The sequence below is a fragment of the Diceros bicornis genome, chromosome 16, assembly GCF_020826845.1.
Source record: "Diceros bicornis minor isolate mBicDic1 chromosome 16, mDicBic1.mat.cur, whole genome shotgun sequence".
In the NCBI taxonomy this organism is placed as follows: Eukaryota; Metazoa; Chordata; class Mammalia; order Perissodactyla; family Rhinocerotidae; genus Diceros; species Diceros bicornis.
Genome location: NC_080755.1, coordinates 3,753,013 through 3,770,871, shown reverse-complemented (window position 1 = coordinate 3,770,871; position 17,859 = coordinate 3,753,013). Strand labels below are relative to the sequence as shown.

Sequence of the window (17,859 nt, the reverse complement as noted above, 5' to 3'; positions counted from 1 at the left end):
GCTGGTTCTGTTCTAGAATTAGGACCAGGCCTCCCTTAGCAGATTGAGCAGCCACCACCCCACTCCACTCACAGGAGTGGGGACTGGTGGGCAAAGAGGATTAGTGCTGGCTTTTTAGGATTTCGAGCTCCGGCGGTATTAAACCAGGATGCCCCTGATGGAGGGTTGTCAGAAAACAGTGCCGACCTTTGATGTGTAGATCCAGCTGTACCCCAGAGTGGTACACATGGAGTATTAAATGTGCCAGAAAAAGTTGAAGAAAATGTATATAGAATCAAAATATTTGATGATTGAAAAGACTTTTTCCCCCTCTCTATTGGATTTTAAATACTAATCCAAATTATGATAGGCTCAAATGAAGGCAAGGCTGATCCTAAGGATGATTTAAAGTATGATCACCTATCCTGTTTTTACCAGACATTTATGTATATTTCATTATGGTCTCTCATAGATTATAAGATCATTTTAATTTAAAACCTGATATTTAGCTGGTAAAATGATATAATTACATTTTTTTTAAGATTGGCCCTGAGCTAACATCTGTTGCCAATCTTCCTCTTTTTTTCCTCCCCAAAGTCCCAGTAGATAGTTGTATGTCACAGTTGTATACCCTTCTAGTTCCTCTATGTGGGACACCGCCTCAGCATGGCTTGGTGAGCAGTGTGTAGGTCCGCACCCAGGATGCAAACTGGTGAACCCTGGGCCGCTGAAGCAGAGTGCATGCAAACTTAAGCGCTACACCACCGGGCCCGCTCCTATAATTACATTTATTAATTATGTGACTGGATTAATGTAGTAACCCTGATATCCTTCCTCTTCCTGCTTACTCACAGCCTTGCCCTGTTAATAGGCTAAAGCAGTTGTTGGCAAGGACACAGGTTCACTTAGTACCTGTTTGTCTAAAGTAGTGATGATATTATTCCTGTATTGTTTTGATCATCGGTGCCTTTATAGAATTGAAAAGTGACAGTGCTGCAAATTCATACTCATTAAATTCATATTATTAAAAATTATGTTTTCATGGTCAATATTTGCATTGCCTGCAGCTCTTTATTTGACCAAATGAATTATAAATCACAATTTGGGTTTTCGTTTGATTTTTTTGTTGTTGTTTTTTTAAGGGTTGCCTTAGAAAGGAAATTAAGTACTTCCTCTCACAGGAAAAAAATTTTCAAAGTTCCACATCATTCAGAATTAGGCACTACTATCTATGATTCAAGTTTCAGTTTGTCTCTCAAACATTCCTCTTCCTTAGGCTTCCGTTTCTGCATTCGTTTTGCACACATTGGCTTAGTGACCTGAATCCTTAGCAGATTAACAGCAGGAAATGTCTGAGAGTTTGCTGCCAACATCTCATGTGTGTGATGTGAAACTCTTGGTAGAAAGCCAAGCCGAGTGTTTTTGCTGGATGAGAAGAAGCATGTTTCCCTGGGAAGTTTTTATCTACTGTGCATGTGTCTGAGCACAAAAGTCTGATTTCAGATAGAGGCTGAAATTGCTACAACAAATGAAGGCAGAAACAGATGGTGGCTGAAAGAAAGAGACCTCTTTTAAAAAAGGTGCAGAGGCGTAATGTGCAGAAAGGGACCCGCATGGTGAGTGTGCTACAGGTATCTGTACACTGAATCTCAGTCACGTCAGCCACCTCTGCTGCAGGTGGACTATTTATTTGTTGTCGTTTGGGCAGGGCTATATTCCATATGTATGATAATATATAACTATCTTATGTTTTGGCCTAGGATGTACCAAAATGTGCCAGTATACCCAATGCCTGTTAAAACCATTTGTGTATGTTTGTAAATTATAATTGAACATACACTCAGTTTACTGATAATAATACTATTTTTCAACAGTTTCTTAGTTTTACTTATACAATGAGATTTGTTTTTCACAAGAGAAAGGGGATGATTTCATTGCAGAAGAAATAGGCTTTCAATAATATGTCAGTCTCTTTACCAAATTTCAGCATTAGAAACCCTATATTTATTGTGCTCCTTATCCAAAGGGCTGACTAATAATCACCAGCATTTATTGGGTATTGCTTCCCATGAGCTAGACAATATGCTTTCTTATAGTTTATCTTATATTATATTATGCAGCAATCCTGTGAGAGAGTACCAATACTATTTCCATTTTATAATGAACTCAGTGAAGCTCAGGAAGGTTAAATAGATTTTTTAACCTCTCAAAGCTAACTAGTTGTAGAACCAGAGTCCAGCCTCGGGGCTGTCTGATACACCTCATTTAGAATAGAATGGAGGGAAAACAAACTTGAAAGATAGGAATATCCATTTTAAAGATGTTTAAATAATTCTTCATGAATTCTAATATCTAAATAATTGAGACATGAAAATAAATAGCTGTTTTGTTTAAAAACTTGTCAAGACCAGGAAATAGTTCCATATTCACATTTTAGCAGGACACTTCAGGTCATCATTGCTAACTCAGCTGAGCAAGAATGTGGCAGAATAATTATTGATGGACTATTAACGTTTGAAAGAACCATCATGGTTTCCTAAAAAGTTTATTGCTCATGAACTTAAAGAAAGAGCTAGCAAGATATGTAACATCTAGTCAGAAGAAATTTCCTCTCTGCCTCTCATGTCAGCCCTCCGTGAATATGCTGCCCAGATCACATTTGGGATTAGTACATAGGCTAGAAGATCCCAGTAAGTCCTGCCCTTCTGGGCATGGATTCTGTCAGTAGTGATGTGGATACTGGACTTTCTACTGTGCTCATTAAACTTGGCATTGAAAGTACACTTGAGACAGAAAGTCCAAGAAGGAAGTGGATGCATATCAGGCAGCTGGTGCCATATATGGCTTCTCAGACCTCTCAGCCTCAGATCTCTCTAAAGGGTTTGTGGACTGTTGTCACAGACCAGGCAGCATCATCTTAACCACAGTCTGTTGGTATTTTCCAAGTGTGAATTAAAAAAAAAAATCCACTCTGCACTTAAATTTCAGGGCAGACAGTTTTAGAATGTTTTTCTATCAAGAATCCAACAGAGAAAAAGGAAAACCCAGAGAAGGATGACTTAGAGTCCAGGTATCTGATTTGGGCCTAGATAGTTTTCTGGGCTCTGCAGATGCTCCTAAATGCCACATAAGATGTGGTGCAGTCATTTAGAAATACAGAGAATTCCAGTTGACCTTTAGAAGTGAGGAAAGTGGAAACACATTCAGTGTGGAAAAATGCAATTAGGGAAGGAAGCATGAAAACAAGTGATGGCATTTTGCTTCAAGATTAGTCCAAGATATTCATGCCAGTAGCACTTATTAGGCACATATGATAAATGCCTTCTGTATTTGGGGTACTATATCAGGGGCATTAAAAAGGGTGAACAGTTTCCTGTTCTCAGGGAGCAGAAATACAAGTTCTTGAAGTATAACAATACTTGGAAGAATATAATTTCCAAAAGAAAATCAGTGCTCTGTTTGAGGAAGATATGTGATAGAAAGAATAAAGTACTTACAGTGTTGACCATCCCTCAAATTTCAAGGATATGAAAGTGTCAATTTTCCTGAAAGTTCTCAATATCAGACAAATTTCCTTGTATTAACACGAGTGGTTTAAGCCTAAACCAATATAACAAGAGGCTTTTTGTTTGCAGCGTAATAGTTTAAGGAAATGCATATGTAAGTGCTGAGGAGTTAAGGGCCTCCACACACACCCTGATGGGCTTCCTCAGAAGCAGGGTCTGCTGATTAGCTCCAGTCCTCATGGCAAAACAACTTGCTCTGCCTCATTTTCTTCATGATTGTGCAGCTTCAGATAGATAAGAACTGTAACTCATCTTCTAAGGCTAGAAGACAGTGTTTCACTTTACAGATTTCTCTCATTTCAGCTGTTAGCCTTTGCCAAGGAGAGCTTTACTCAGGATGATTCATAGCTTTGTGAGACAGAAGAAAAGAACTTCTATTGAAGTCTTGTGCTGCGATTTAGTACGGTCTGTGCTTCCTGCTTCTGTGTTCCTTGTCTTCAGCCCAGATTAAGAAATGATTTCTAGGGACTTGAGCATCGAGGCAGTGCTCATTTCGGTGAATGCATTGACAGGTGTCATGGCTCCAGGCCAGCTGTGGATCCTCAACAGCGCCTCACTCCATCCTCCCTGGTTCAGTGCTCCTCCCCATCACCTCCCGGATCTGCTAGGGAAGGTGTTAATGCTTCTGCTCGATTACAGGAGGGAATCAAGACGTTTATTAACCTACCTCAGGTCATTCTTTAGTAATGTAGCAGGTTCTTAAGTCTATATTTTAGCACTACAAAGGGAAAATGCCACCCCTTAAAAAAAAAAAAAAACTAGAGCCAGCCTTGAAGGCCTAGTGGTTCAAGTTTGGCGTGCTCCACTTTGGCGGCCCGGGTGCGGTTCCTGGCAGAGAACCACACCCCTCATCTGTCAGTAGCCATGCCGTGGTGGCGGCTCACATAGAAGAACTAGAAAAACTTACAACTAGGATATAGAACTGTGTACTGGGGCTTTGGGGAGGAAAAAAAAAGAGAGAGAGAGGAAGATTGGCAACAGATGTTAGCTCAGGGCAAATCATTCCCAGCAGATAAAAAAAAAAACCTCAAAACCATTTCTGTTTTGCATATTTTATTCATAGCTTTAAATGCAAGTTTTATTTTACAGTTTGATAGTTTATCATTTCTCATTTATATCATTTTATTTCAGCATTTGGCTTATTTCTTGAGAACTTACATTTCTTAAGAAAATTTGTTGGAAAGGATGTCTTAAGATTTTAAGCATGTGTGTGTATGTAAGTAAATTTTGTAATAATTCATCTGTGAGTGTTGGTACAAGAGGCCTAAAAGAAACTGGTTTGGGCCTACACTAAAAAGCCTACACTAAAAAAATTATATATATATATATATATATATAATATATATATATTATATGTATATATATAATAACTGAAAAGTTATATATTTCCTCAAAAAAAGAAAAATGCTTTAGAGTCCTCATATTTAGGAATTTTTAAGTTGTAAACATAATTTAACTTAAAGTGTACCTTTCAACCATGCCTGCGTGAATAACCTAGGGATCTTGAAAACATGCAAATGCCTTGGGCCCAACTTCAGAAATTCTGATTTATTTGACCTGAGGTGGGTTCCCAGGCATTGGCGTTTTTTAAATACTCTTAGGATCCATGGTTAAAAACCACTAGTTTAAAATATTGCTTCTGTGACATTGGTTATGATATGCTAGTGAGAAAAATTTTATGTAAAGTTCTATCAAGTTACCTTTTTAATCTCTATCGGGGAACAGGGAGGATCCCCCTCCGCCCTCTCCCTTAAGGTTCTTATGGCTGGCCAAATAGTTAAAAGACAGGTTAGCAGGAGAAAATAATACCAAGTTTAATAACATGTATACATGGGAGAAACCAGGGAAACTGAGTTTCTCAACAAAATGGCAGAGATTCTTGTCTTAAATACCATCTTCAGCTAAAGACAAAGGAGGATGTTGGGGGTGGAGAGGGAGACAGAAGGGAGACAGAAATTACAGTAATCAAGGATATGTAGATTTAAGTCCTCTCATTCTGTACTGCACAGATAAGGCCATCCCCCCCTGTTCCCAATACAGAGAGGGAGATACCTTTACAAATGGAGATTTCCCTTATAAATGTAAATGTTTGTCTGGCAGAATGTGGCCTGGGAGAGACAGAATTTTTGGTAGCATCTGGCTCCTTCCTGAAACAGATCTTCAATGTGAAATTCTTTAGGCAGTTTGGGAGGGGAAACTCAAATGTTCTTCCTGAGTGTTCTGAGTCTTTATTGTCTTCACCTCAAAATAATCTGCATACCAGAGTGGTGCATCTTAGGGTGGCCTGCCCTGAGCACCATCATCTCTTAATGGTATTTGACCAAAATGGAGCTCCATAAAAGTTAAGTACAGGAGGCAGGATGCCACTGGGAATGTCATTATAGTCAGTAGGGCTGTAAGGTAAGTGCACAGACAGCTGTGATGTAGGGCGGAATATGGAGAGTGCCCTCTTGGTGCTCTGAGGTGCACAAATGTCAAAGGAGAGAGACGTCATATTGGCTGGGAGGATGGGGATGCTGTAAGGAAGTGCATGGGAGCAGCGTTGTGAGGGATGAGACCTGACAGATGGGGACAGTTAGAACATCAATATGAGTAATGCCTGTACTGGACTGAAACACCCCAAACCTGTTTAAATCCATGAGTTCATAGTGATCGTATGAAACAAAAATTGGTGACTTTCGAATGATAATAGAGAGCCAACTCATTATCTTGAAATTGGATGAAGGGAAAGGAATGAGCACTGATCCTGACTTTCCTCATAAAATTGTGTCACTGGATAAAGAAATAATTCTGACAAAGAGAAGTATCTCTTCATAGGCATACTGTAATAAGTAGAGGAGGAATAATTAGGATTAGAATATCGCCATCTTGCAAATTCAGATTAATGGATCTATGACAGTGATTGCTGGTGATTGCTAATACCACAAAAAAGGCAAGAGTCACTTTATGCCTCCTGATGAAATTACACAGCATCACTTACAGAAAACGGTGACACCAGAATCTGATCAAGCCTCTAGATTTAACTACTAGTTTACAGGAAATATAAGGGACAGAGGAATGCCTTCAGTTACACCATGGAGATGCAAACAGCCAAGTCTAGACTGAGGGAACCCTACAGGCAAACGACCTGGTCTCTTAGACAGATTAATTTCCAGGGGAAAACCAAGATAAATGGAGAACTTGCAGCTTAAGAGAGACTAAAAAGATATGTCAGCCAATTGCAGTGTATGCACTTATCAAACAAACTGAAAAAGAAAAAAAGAATCTTTGAAAGAATGGGGGAAATTGAAATACTGACTAGATACTTGGTGATATTAGGGACTGATTGCTAATTTTGTTTAGATGTGATAAGGGTATTGATATTACATTTTTTAAAAGAGTAGAGTTACATACTAAGACATACAGAGATAAAATTATTTGCTGAGATACTTCAGAATAACCAGGGGGAGGATGAGTTGAGTAGAACTATAGATGAACCCAGCTTGTGGTCCTCAGAAGGCATTTGTTGAAACTGGATGATGAGTGTTCTGGGTTTCATTATACTGTTCTCTCTACTTTTGTTTGTGTTTGAAATTTCCCATACTAAAGCATTTTGAAATTGATTTTTAAAATCAATTTTAAATCAATTTTGCTCCTCTAAGTAGGCACATAAAAATTTTAGTACGCGGGGCCGGCCCGGTGGCGCAAGCGGTTAAGTGCGCGCGCTCCGCTGCGGCGGCCCGGGGTTCGCTGGTTCGGATCCCGGGCGTGCACCGAAGTACTGCTTGGTAAGCCATGCTGTGGCGGCGTCCCATATAAAGTGGAGGAAGATGGGCACCGATGTTAGCCCAGGGCCGTCTTCCTCAGCAAAAAAAGAGGAGGATTGGCGGATGTTAGCTCAGGGCTGATCTCCTCACAAAAAAAAAAAAAAAAAATTTAGTACAAACTTCCTGGGTGATGCTGGTTGATGAGCCGTACGTTGAGAGCCAGTGTTTTACAAACATTGTTGTAAAAATCTTGAATGACCTTTGACTTGCAGGAATTTCATTAATGCTGCAGAAAAGCTTATTTCATCTTCTGTATTTGAGTGGTGATGATGGACATATCTTCCTGAATTTGTGCCTAAAGAAAACCTGTGAACTTCAGCAAAGACCTCATATCCGTTGTTTGTAGTTTGGATCACCTGCTCGTGCAGTGCCACTTGTGAGCAGTCACTGTGATCTGCCGCCCGCTTGTGTTCCTTACCAGATCATCTTGGTGTAGCTCATGGGCATTTTAGACTCGAGGTTCCTGGGTATGGTACGTGGGATGGAGTGGGTGACTGCCTTTCCTGGAAGGATTTTACTTTATCATTGGTGTGTGTTGTGATGAAAGATTTTTATTTTTCTGAAACGTTTACTCAATAATTTTTTTTATTTACTCATGATAAAAGTAAAATCATTTGGAGTTTATTAACCTTTTTAAGTATTTAAGAAATTATTAACAATTTAAAATAAGACAAGTATTTTTGTCAGTGTTTCTCTCTTTTTAATTAATAGACTTTTTTTTTTTGCTGAGGAAGGTTAGCCCTGAGTTAACATCTGTGCCCATCTTCCTCTATTTTGTATATGGCACTCTGCCACAGCATGGCTTGATGAGCAGTGTGTAGGTCCACACCCAGGATCTGAGCCCTCAAACTTAACCACTATGCCACTGGGCTGGCCGCCTAATAGACGTTTTTAGAGCAGTTTTAGGTTTACAGAAAATTGAGTCGAAAGTACAGAGAGTTCTCATATAACCCCTCACGCTCCCCTCTCCCCTCCTTCCCTATTTGTAACATTTTACGTTACTGTGCTACATTTGTTACCTCTGATGAACCAATATTGACACATTGTTATTAACTAAAGTCCATAGTTTACACTAGGGATCACTCTTGGTGTTGTACATTCTGTGGGTTTGGACAAATGTATGATGACATGTATCCACCATTATAGTATCATACAGAGTATTTTCACTGCTCTAAAAATCCTCTGTGTTCTGCCGATTTATCTCTCCCTCCCCTCTAACCATTGGCAACCTCTGACCTTTTTATTGTCTCCATAGTTTTGCCTTTTCCAGAATGTCATGTAGTTGGAATCATACAGTATGTAACCTTTTCAGATTGGCTTCTTTCACTTAGTAATATGCATTTGAGTTTCCTCCATGTCTTTTTTTTTTTTTTTTAATTTTTTGTTTATTGCAGTAACATTGGTTTATAACATTGTAAAAACTTCAGGTGTACATCGTTATACTTCTGTTTCTGCATAGACTACATCATGTTCACCAAAAAATATGGAACGCTTCACGAATTTGCGTATCATCCTTGCGCAGGGGCCATGCTAATCTTCTCTGTATCCTTCCAATTTTAGTATATGTGCTGCCGAGGCGAGCACTCCTCCATGTCTTTTCATAGCTTGATAGCTCATTTCTTTTTAGTGCTAAATAATATTCCATTGTCTAGATTGTAAAACAGTTTATCCATTCACCTACTGAAGGACATCTTAGTGGCTTCCAAATTTTGGCAGTGTTGAATACAGCTACTATTAGCATCCACGTGCAGGTTTTTGTGTATACATAAATTTTCAACTCCTTTGTGTAAATACCAAGGAACGTGTTGGCTGGATCCTATAGTAAGAGAGTTTAGTTTTGTACGAAACTGCTAGATTGTCTTCCAAAGTGGCTGCACCATTTAGCATTTACACCAGCAAGGAGTAAAAGTTCCTGTTGCTCCACATCCTTGTTAGCATTTGTTATTGTCTGTGTCCTGGATTTTAGCCATTCTAATAGGTGTGTAGTGGTGTCTCATTGTTTTAATTTGTAACTCTCTAATGACATATGACGTGAACATCTTTTCACATGCTTATTTGACATCTGGATATCTTTGGTGAGGTATCTGTCCAGATCTTTTGCCCATTTTTTAATTTGTGTTTTTTCTTATTGTTGAATTTTGAGAGTTCTCTGTATTTTGGATACCAGTCCTTTATCAGATATGTAGTGTTTGCAAATATTTTCTCCCAGTCTATGGCTTGTCTTTTCATTCTCTTAAAGTTTTTCTCTTTTGATACACCTCTCCTAACACCCAACAATTTCATGAGTCAATTTGGAAAATTTTAAAATTAAAGAACAAATTAAAATAGATAAGAATGAAAGTTGTTTAAATTGCTTGGGGATTTACCATTCTCAGGATATTTAAAGTCTTTCAGATTGTTGGGCTGTAATATTTCTATTTACTCTATTAGAAACAGAAATCCAATTGTTCAGTGGAAAAAAGTGGGCAGTCCACGATTGGTTTGTTACTCTAGGAAAGCAAAATCCTCTTTTCTGGACGTTCATGTGTTAATAGTGAATGCTTACGTGAACTTTGAATGCCTTTGAGTCAGAGGCATGACCAAACGACTCACGGGAAACAGCAAACAAGACTGGAAACCGTTAGTCTTCTCTGCTGAGGTTGACTATCCGTTGATTTAGAATATCGCTGTCAAAATTGTTTTTAGTCTACTCACTTCTTATCTCGTTATGGCTATATATAAACACACCCAATGACATTAAGTTACCTAGATTTGATCACTTAATGAATATCATGTCTTTGGGAACCAAATATTTAACATAAAGTCTCTAAAAGTTCTGGTCTGATTGTTGACCTTTAGTCATATTTTAGACGTATTTACCTAAAGATGCTTGCAGATGTCAACAAGTAGAAATAATTAACTTGTAAAGTTGAATAATGTGCTAGAATAAAAAATCATCTGTGTTAGAAGAATCAAGGGTTTTTAGGAGTTGGCAGTGATTGCAGAGGGGATCCCTTCCAGGGCTGGAAAATAGTCTCAACTCCATGTCCTGTCCCAGCTCCATCCGTTGGCAGTGTCTTTCTCATCACAGTGTGCAGAATAGCGCTGCAGCCGCCCCCGGGCTCCACGGGGAAGAGTGCGTTATAGCATCACACGTTACACGTTATGTATGTGTGTGTGTGTGTAATGCACATTATGTATGTGTGTCATGTGATTACACATTAGTAATTTTGCCATCAGCAAAGGGGGCCCAGTCATAGCCTCAAGCCCGTAGAGTCTTAAATCCTCAATCAGGGATGAGAAAATGAAGCCCAAATAACTTAAAAGGCTTTTCCAGTGTCATCCAGCTAACTGGTGGCTGTGGTGATATTGAGCAGGTAGGGATTTCATTGTTTACATATAACCATCCAGAGTATATTCTAGACAACTGATCTTGGTTCTCAGGGTCGGAAAAAAAATCTCCAGTGTGGGGGCCAGCCCGGTGGCGTAGCGGTTGAGTCCACGCATTCCACTTCGGCGGCCCCGGTTCCCCGGTTCGGATCCTGGGCGCAGACCTACTCACCGCTCATCAAGCCATGCTGAGGTGGCGTCCCATATAGAAGAGCTACCACTCTACAACTATGATATATGACTATGTACTGGGGCTTTGGGGAGAAAAAAGAAAAAGAGGGAGATTGGCAACAGATGTTAGCACAGGGCCAGTCTTGCTGGAAAACAAAACAAAAGTCCAGTGTGAAGAATGGACCACTACATAATTGTCTTAAGAACTGTTTATAGTGTTCAAAATATGTTTAAAATATTCAGTAAGAGAAGATCAGGTCTATTCAGGAGAGAGCTATGAGTCATTAATGGAAATCACGATGTGAGAAGCTAGAAAACTAAGAGCCAGTTAGTATAGCAGCCTGTGCTTGAGCTAATCCATGCCCCCTATCAGACAAAAGGAAGAACACAGCAGCCAGAAGACAGCTGATTGAAACAATGCCCAGGGCAGCCTGCAGCATATTCAGAAACAGTTCCTCCATTGAGGGGCTGGCTGTGGTCTGCTAGGTTAGAAGATATAGGAGGCTTTGTGGAGAAAAGTTTATTTGTATTTGTTTTGTTTCGATTTGTTTTTTACTCATTGAGAAAGTACTTAGCCAGACACTGATGTGTATTTGTGTGGGGTTTGTGTATGTGTGTGTAAATATTATGATCGAACTAAAGGTTTTAGGTAGTAAGCAGGTAATTGATGTCTAAAGAAAGAGCAGGACGTGTTAATACTAATGCTGCTTATTGGCGCCACAAGGAGCTGTAGCTGTGTTCCTACAGCAGGAATGCATAGTAAGTTCTACATTCATATTCTGCTCTTTGCCAGTTACTAGGGCTGTAATAGCTGACCTTTGTGGAAGGCTTCACGTGTGCCATCACAGGATCAAGTTTGAATACTTTGTTTTATTTTAATGTCAACCATTCCAAAGCATTAGGTGGTATTATACCTGTTTTACATAGGGAAAAACAGAGAGGTTCACTTAGCTGCAAGGGACATAATGAAGATTCAAACCCAGGTTTATCTGCTAAAGCCACCGCTCATAGCTATTACTTAATACCACCTCTCTCATCTGACCTCTCTGAACCTCTCTGTTCCTATGTGTAAAGTGGAGATAACACCAATAGAAGCATTGGAAGGACCAAGTTTTTGTGAAAACTTTATAATTTGTTAAGCATTATTCAGAAATAATATGCTATTATTTATAAATAAAAGATTTAAACCATCAAGCAGCATTTCATTGTCACACCATTTGTTCATATCCATTGAGCAATGTTATGTAGTTTTGCTAACATAATTTATTTTCATACATTAAATTTTTTTCAAATACATCATTGATTATTTAGCTAGCTACAATTCAGGCTTTACTTTTCTATCATAAATCGATGTTTTTTCCTAAATTGTCATGCTTGAGAGGACTGAGTAATTAACTTCCAATATAATTATGTTTGCACAGTAATACACACCATTTACAGGTCTTCTGAGTACTTATTATTTTGACATGCACAATGTTTATCAATTTTTAATATTTCTAATTATTATATTAAAGCTTAAAGACAAATATGCTTAATGTATTAGATATGAAATATTGGTACTACACAAACAAAAAGTAGTTTAGCTTAATTGTTGCCAGTTAATCCATCTCAGACTCCAAGGCCATCTTGAAAGACCTTTGAAGGATTAGATGACACAGTAAATTAAGCTGATGGATTTTTTCCCCCAGGTGAAAAGTTCAATCGCCATAAACAAAAATGGGTAGAATTTAAAACATTGCTCGCTGTAACTGTTCCTTTCTCCTAATGACTGCTTTATGGCCAAAAATGTAGCACATACATCTATAACTTATATTTATAAATGACAACTAAAATCTTTAAACTTAATGAACATTTTCTTATGTTTAATAGAAAGGATTTTCTCTAAAAGAAATTAAGAGAAGTTTGAACACTGTAATACAAAACTAAAATTTGTGGCAAAAATAAAAAATAAACTGATGTAGTTAGTTTAACAGGCTTTAGAAAGTGATCCATAGCTAGAATTTCTAGGTAAGGATTGGTATAGTAAGTTTTAAGGGATGGTCTAAGACAAGGAATAGGATTAATTCTTCACAGGTTCAGAATCTGATAATGTGGGGAATTTAGTTTGGGCATTCTGAAACGTGGTTTGTGTTGGTCCTTTATAATATTCCTTTCACTATCAGGATATTTATATTGCACAAGATATTTGAGGCTTCCAAGCACCATATCATTTCCCTAGCTACTTTTGTAGGTTTAGGTCCATTTTATTGAGCTTTTTCACTAGTTAAAAAGGAGATGGCGAAGTGTTCACACTTGATCACCGCTTACTGAACAGTTACAGCAAGCAATGTTTTAAATTCTACCCATTTTTGTTTATGGTAATTGATTGAACTTTTTTGTGTGTGTTAACTTGCTTTTCTGTTTTGTTTTCCATAGAAACGCTCCAGAGGCCAAGTGCTGTTTGATAAAGTATGTGAACATCTGAACTTGCTAGAAAAAGACTACTTTGGGCTTACGTATCGAGATGCTGAAAACCAGAAGGTGAGTGATTAAAAACAATACAAAATATTATGCTATAAACTACTCATTACTGCAAGAAGGTGAACTAAAACTGGTAAATGATTTTATCCACCTCCCCTCATGCTCCACATTTACTACTTTGAGTCTCTAAGTGCTGTTATTCACCTTATCTCTTCATGAAGGAAATTATTGACAGCTTCCTTTAATCTTGAATATTCTGCAAACAGCAAGTCAGTGTTTCTGTTTTGCATGCTGGAGTTATTTATGGTTCCAGAAAAGCATTTTATATGGTGCTTTTTGGGGATGTATATTTTCGTAGATTTGAGCTAATAAAAATCAACTACATTGATAGTTATATAGAAAACATGTTCACTGGGTGCTGTCCTATTCTTACTTCATCTTATGAGGTCTCTTCAGGGCTTTACCTCACTAATCCCCACAACTACCTGAGAAATAAGAAAGAAGAAGTTGTTGCCATTGTATTGGTGCTGGAAACTGAGTCACAGAAATTTTGCTAATAGATGTTACTTGTTTTGGTGTTGTGCCATGAATCATACTTATTATCTACTGAATTCACTGGACAATGTCTAACTTCATTGTTAAACATCTGAGTGTTCTGAGAAGAAAATCATAAATCTCAAACAAGTGTTCATTTGTTAGGAAAGTTTTCTAAGTAGATGCCTAAGACTCTGTAATTAGAAAGTCACTGTGTGGGACTGGATGGCTAGGACATCAGTGTGTCAAATTATTTGTATCTTTAGTTTATTCTAGTAACTTGTTTGAACATAGAATCCACTAGTTTTTCCTCCTCTGTTTCTGTGCTAGCTTGAATCCTTGAAGGCAATGGTTGTCAAAGAAAAGAATTTTGTCAAGCATCAATTGTGCACATACGCATTTTCTCCTTAGACCAGAGTCGGGGCCCTCGTGGGACCTGGTGAAGGGCCACCAGCTGTGCGGGAAGGACCCAGCTTGGAAGGCCTTCCAGAGCCACTCACTCTCAAATATAATAGTGTGCATCTCTGCCTGATCAACACTAAGTCATTTTTATTCTTCTCTGATTCAAATTGAAACTATCATTTCCCTTTCAGAATTGGTTGGACCCTGCTAAGGAAATTAAAAAACAGATTCGAAGTAAGTCCTTTTGGATTATTATGTGTGGAGGTGTGAAGATTTTCAGAGGGTAGAGTTCTCTGAATTGGTAGCCCATACCCCCATGGCGAGTGTGAGTACAGTGTTTTGAAAGTCAGATTAAGATCTCCGATTCTCTCTATGGTGGGTTGGTCTGGCTCAGATCCCCATTTTTAACATCACAATTCAGGAACAAAATGACTGTGACATTTGACTTTTCCCTTGCCTGCACACAGATGTGAAATATGACTTCATCAAGGGATGCTGTAGTTGGTGATTAATCATTTAAAAGTTCCAAACTTAATTATTAATGTTGTATTAAGCCTAACTGCCATGAAAGTATAAAACTCAAGCTAAAAGTAATAGTCATTTAATAGTTTAGAAATGGAATAACCACTCAGACTGAAGTGTGCTGTCCAGTGGCAACCTCTTTTCTTGGTCCCTAAAGGCAAGTTAAGAAATGCATATTTCCTAATGGACAAAATAATGGCATGAGCAACTCACAAAATTGAAATACAAGCAGCTAATAAGTACTAGACAAGGTGCTAAATCTTACTAACAATTACATGCAAATTAAAATGAGACATTTCTCACCTAGCAAAGATTTTAAAAGTTTAATAATGCCCTGCAAACATTCAAAAGGTCAGATTAAGAAAGATTTGAAAAGTTTAATAGGGCTGGCTCCATGGCTTAGCGGTTAAGTGCGCGTGCTCCGCTACTGGCGGCCCGGGTTCAGATCCCGGGTGCGCACTGACGCACCGCTTCTCCGACCGTGCTGAGGCCGCATCCCACATACAGCAACTAGAAGGATGTGCAACTATGACGTACAACTATCTACTGGGGCTTTGGGGGAGAAAAAAGGAGGAGGATTGGCAATAGATGTTAGCTCAGAGCCGGCCTTCCTCAGCAAAACAGAGGAGAATTGGCATGGATGTTAGCTCAGGGCTGATCTTCCTCACAAAAAAATTAAAAAAAAAAAAAAAAGAAAAGAAAAAGTTTAATAATACCCCACACTGGCAGTTATGTACACAATTGGTAGAAGTATAAATTGGTACAACCCTTGAAGAAGACACTTGGTGTCAGTATTTATTAAAATTTAAAATGTGCTTATTCTTTGACCCCTAATTTTACTTGCAGAAGTTTATCCAGTGTTTGTATAAGAGAAGAAAATGTGCATATGTGTACCTGTATGAAAGTTCATTATAATACTGTTTGCAATAGCAGAAAACTAGAAGCAACTGAAATATCTATTTATAAAGAAATGATTAAATCAATCATGGACTAGCCATACCTTGAAATACTAGGCAGCTATTAAATAGAAGGAGATAGAATAAATATGTCTTAGCTCTCATTAGTAAGACAAACAAATCATATTGGTTTTAAAGTTATGCATATATAGGTGTGTGGAAAAATTTTGGCAGAGCACAAAAGATATAAATAGCAAATACTTGAAAAAGTGGCACTGCAGTGTAGGGGGTTGAGAGAGAGAAATTTTTTTAGTTTTTACTTTCAGCCCTTTCTGGAGCTCTTTCTTTTACCATAAACATGGATAATCTTTATAATTTTGACTAAATAGTTTTTTAAAGCAATTCATTTTTCATCAATAAAATCTAGATTAATTTTCCCGAACAACTAATTCTAGTTAAAGAATAAATTTAAGACCAGTTTATTAATAAGAACATCATTTCCATTAAAGTTTTCAGCAGTTTACTATTAAAAGAGAGAGCAGATCTTTCTAGTGCCTTTGAATGTGCTGCGATATCTCAAGACCCCAGGTACTAATAAGGGAAATTAGTAGTGAGCAGTTTGAAATGGTTTAATGCTAAATAATATCCCAAAAAAAGAAAAAAGGTCACTATACTTCTAGATATTAGAGAGTCTGCTGATTATTCATACAACTAAAACATCTTTACCATGTTTTTGAGAGAAATTTGGTGTATTCACTAACCAGAAACTTGATAATGAAGTAGTTTGATAGAAATAAGTTGGGATTGAAGTCAGGGACAGCCACGGTTATGATAAGGAGGTGAAAACTCTCCCTCCTTTTGTTCCAGAGAGTTCTAATACAAGGTGTAAGATGATGAGTATGTTCTGAGAATCTGTTTATGGAGTTATTAAAAGCAGATATGCTGAATATATATCCTAACATTTTGTGTGCATAAAGTTCTCTGTATTCAGCTAATTAACAAAATACTGTTTTGTACTTGGGTAATTTATAATTGAAAAGCACTTTGAAAATATATTAAATGTTCAAGGATAAGTCATAATACTGTTACGAGAAAGGCTGTATAGACAGTCAATTTTCTTTTCTATTGTTAATGGAATTCTTTTTTTCCTAAACTTCCCATTTATCCTGTCTCCTACCTTCCTAAGAGAAGAATGCTCAGGGGACAATGAGAACATGAGATGTGAAGGATATTTTCATCATGTTGATTGGCGATGTTTTGACTACAACATAAAGAAAACTGAGTGACAATCTTTCAGATAAAGGAGGAAACAAGGAAAATTAGTATTTTTTTAATGAAATTTGATATTTTTATCTGTATTCCTTATTGTTTCCCATGCACCAAAATGCCCACAAAATTTACCTTCTGCCACGGCAAAGAAGTATTACCATATCTAGTGTAATTATTGTACCATCACCTCTTCGTCCTAAATATAAACAATAAAAGGATGTTTCCATCCTTTTTATGCTGTAGGTCCATCATGTGTCTCTAGAATGAGATCTTCAAGAGCATGACAATCAAGCTGATAAAGATCTTAAGTCACAAATTTATGAGAAACAGAAAATTCTGAAACTGAAGAGTTTGTTCTTATGAAAAAATTCTAATTCTAGTCATCTTTTATGCATATCAGATCTTAAAATTTCTAAATATTCTATATTTTGTGATATAAATGTAGTATATTTATAGTATAGTAATTTCATGACATAAAGTATGTGATATAAAATAATTTTATGCTATAAATGCAGTATATTTAGAAATTTTAAGATTTGGCAGACGAAGAAGAATAAAATTAGAATTTTTTCATAAGAATGAGTTCTCTTCAGTTTCACAATTTTCTATTTATCATAAATTTGTGATTTAAAATTCTATATCAACATTATAGGAATATCATTTTAAGGCATTCAAGCTGTTTCATTTCCTCTTTATAACCAGGGCTATCATCTGAGCAGATACAGGCTTGCAAGCCCATTCACTGCATAATCACATCCTCCTGGTTGATTTGTTTCTACCATATTCTTTACAGGGATATGTATTTGACCTTTAATCTGCCTCTCTCATTAATTTCAAGCTTTATGCCTTATTTAACTGGATTTTTTTTCTTGATTAGGGTATAGA

General features: G+C 37.5%; 1 protein-coding gene and 1 non-coding gene across 25 annotated transcripts in view; one reads left to right on the top strand and one right to left on the bottom strand.

Annotated features, from left to right (window-relative positions):
• Positions 1–17,859, top strand: part of EPB41L3 (erythrocyte membrane protein band 4.1 like 3) — a 236,230-nt gene that overhangs the window by 171,809 nt on the left and 46,562 nt on the right. For all 24 annotated transcript variants that reach the window (XM_058556652.1, XM_058556654.1, XM_058556647.1 and 21 more), the window contains 2 exons: positions 13,307–13,411; positions 14,479–14,521. In XM_058556652.1, the coding sequence (XP_058412635.1) occupies positions 13,307–13,411; positions 14,479–14,521 (148 nt within the window). The remainder of the gene's footprint in view (positions 1–13,306; positions 13,412–14,478; positions 14,522–17,859) is intronic.
• Positions 8,829–8,935, bottom strand: LOC131415530 (U6 spliceosomal RNA). Its single transcript, XR_009222495.1, has one exon. It is a non-coding gene; the product is annotated as a U6 spliceosomal RNA (small nuclear RNA).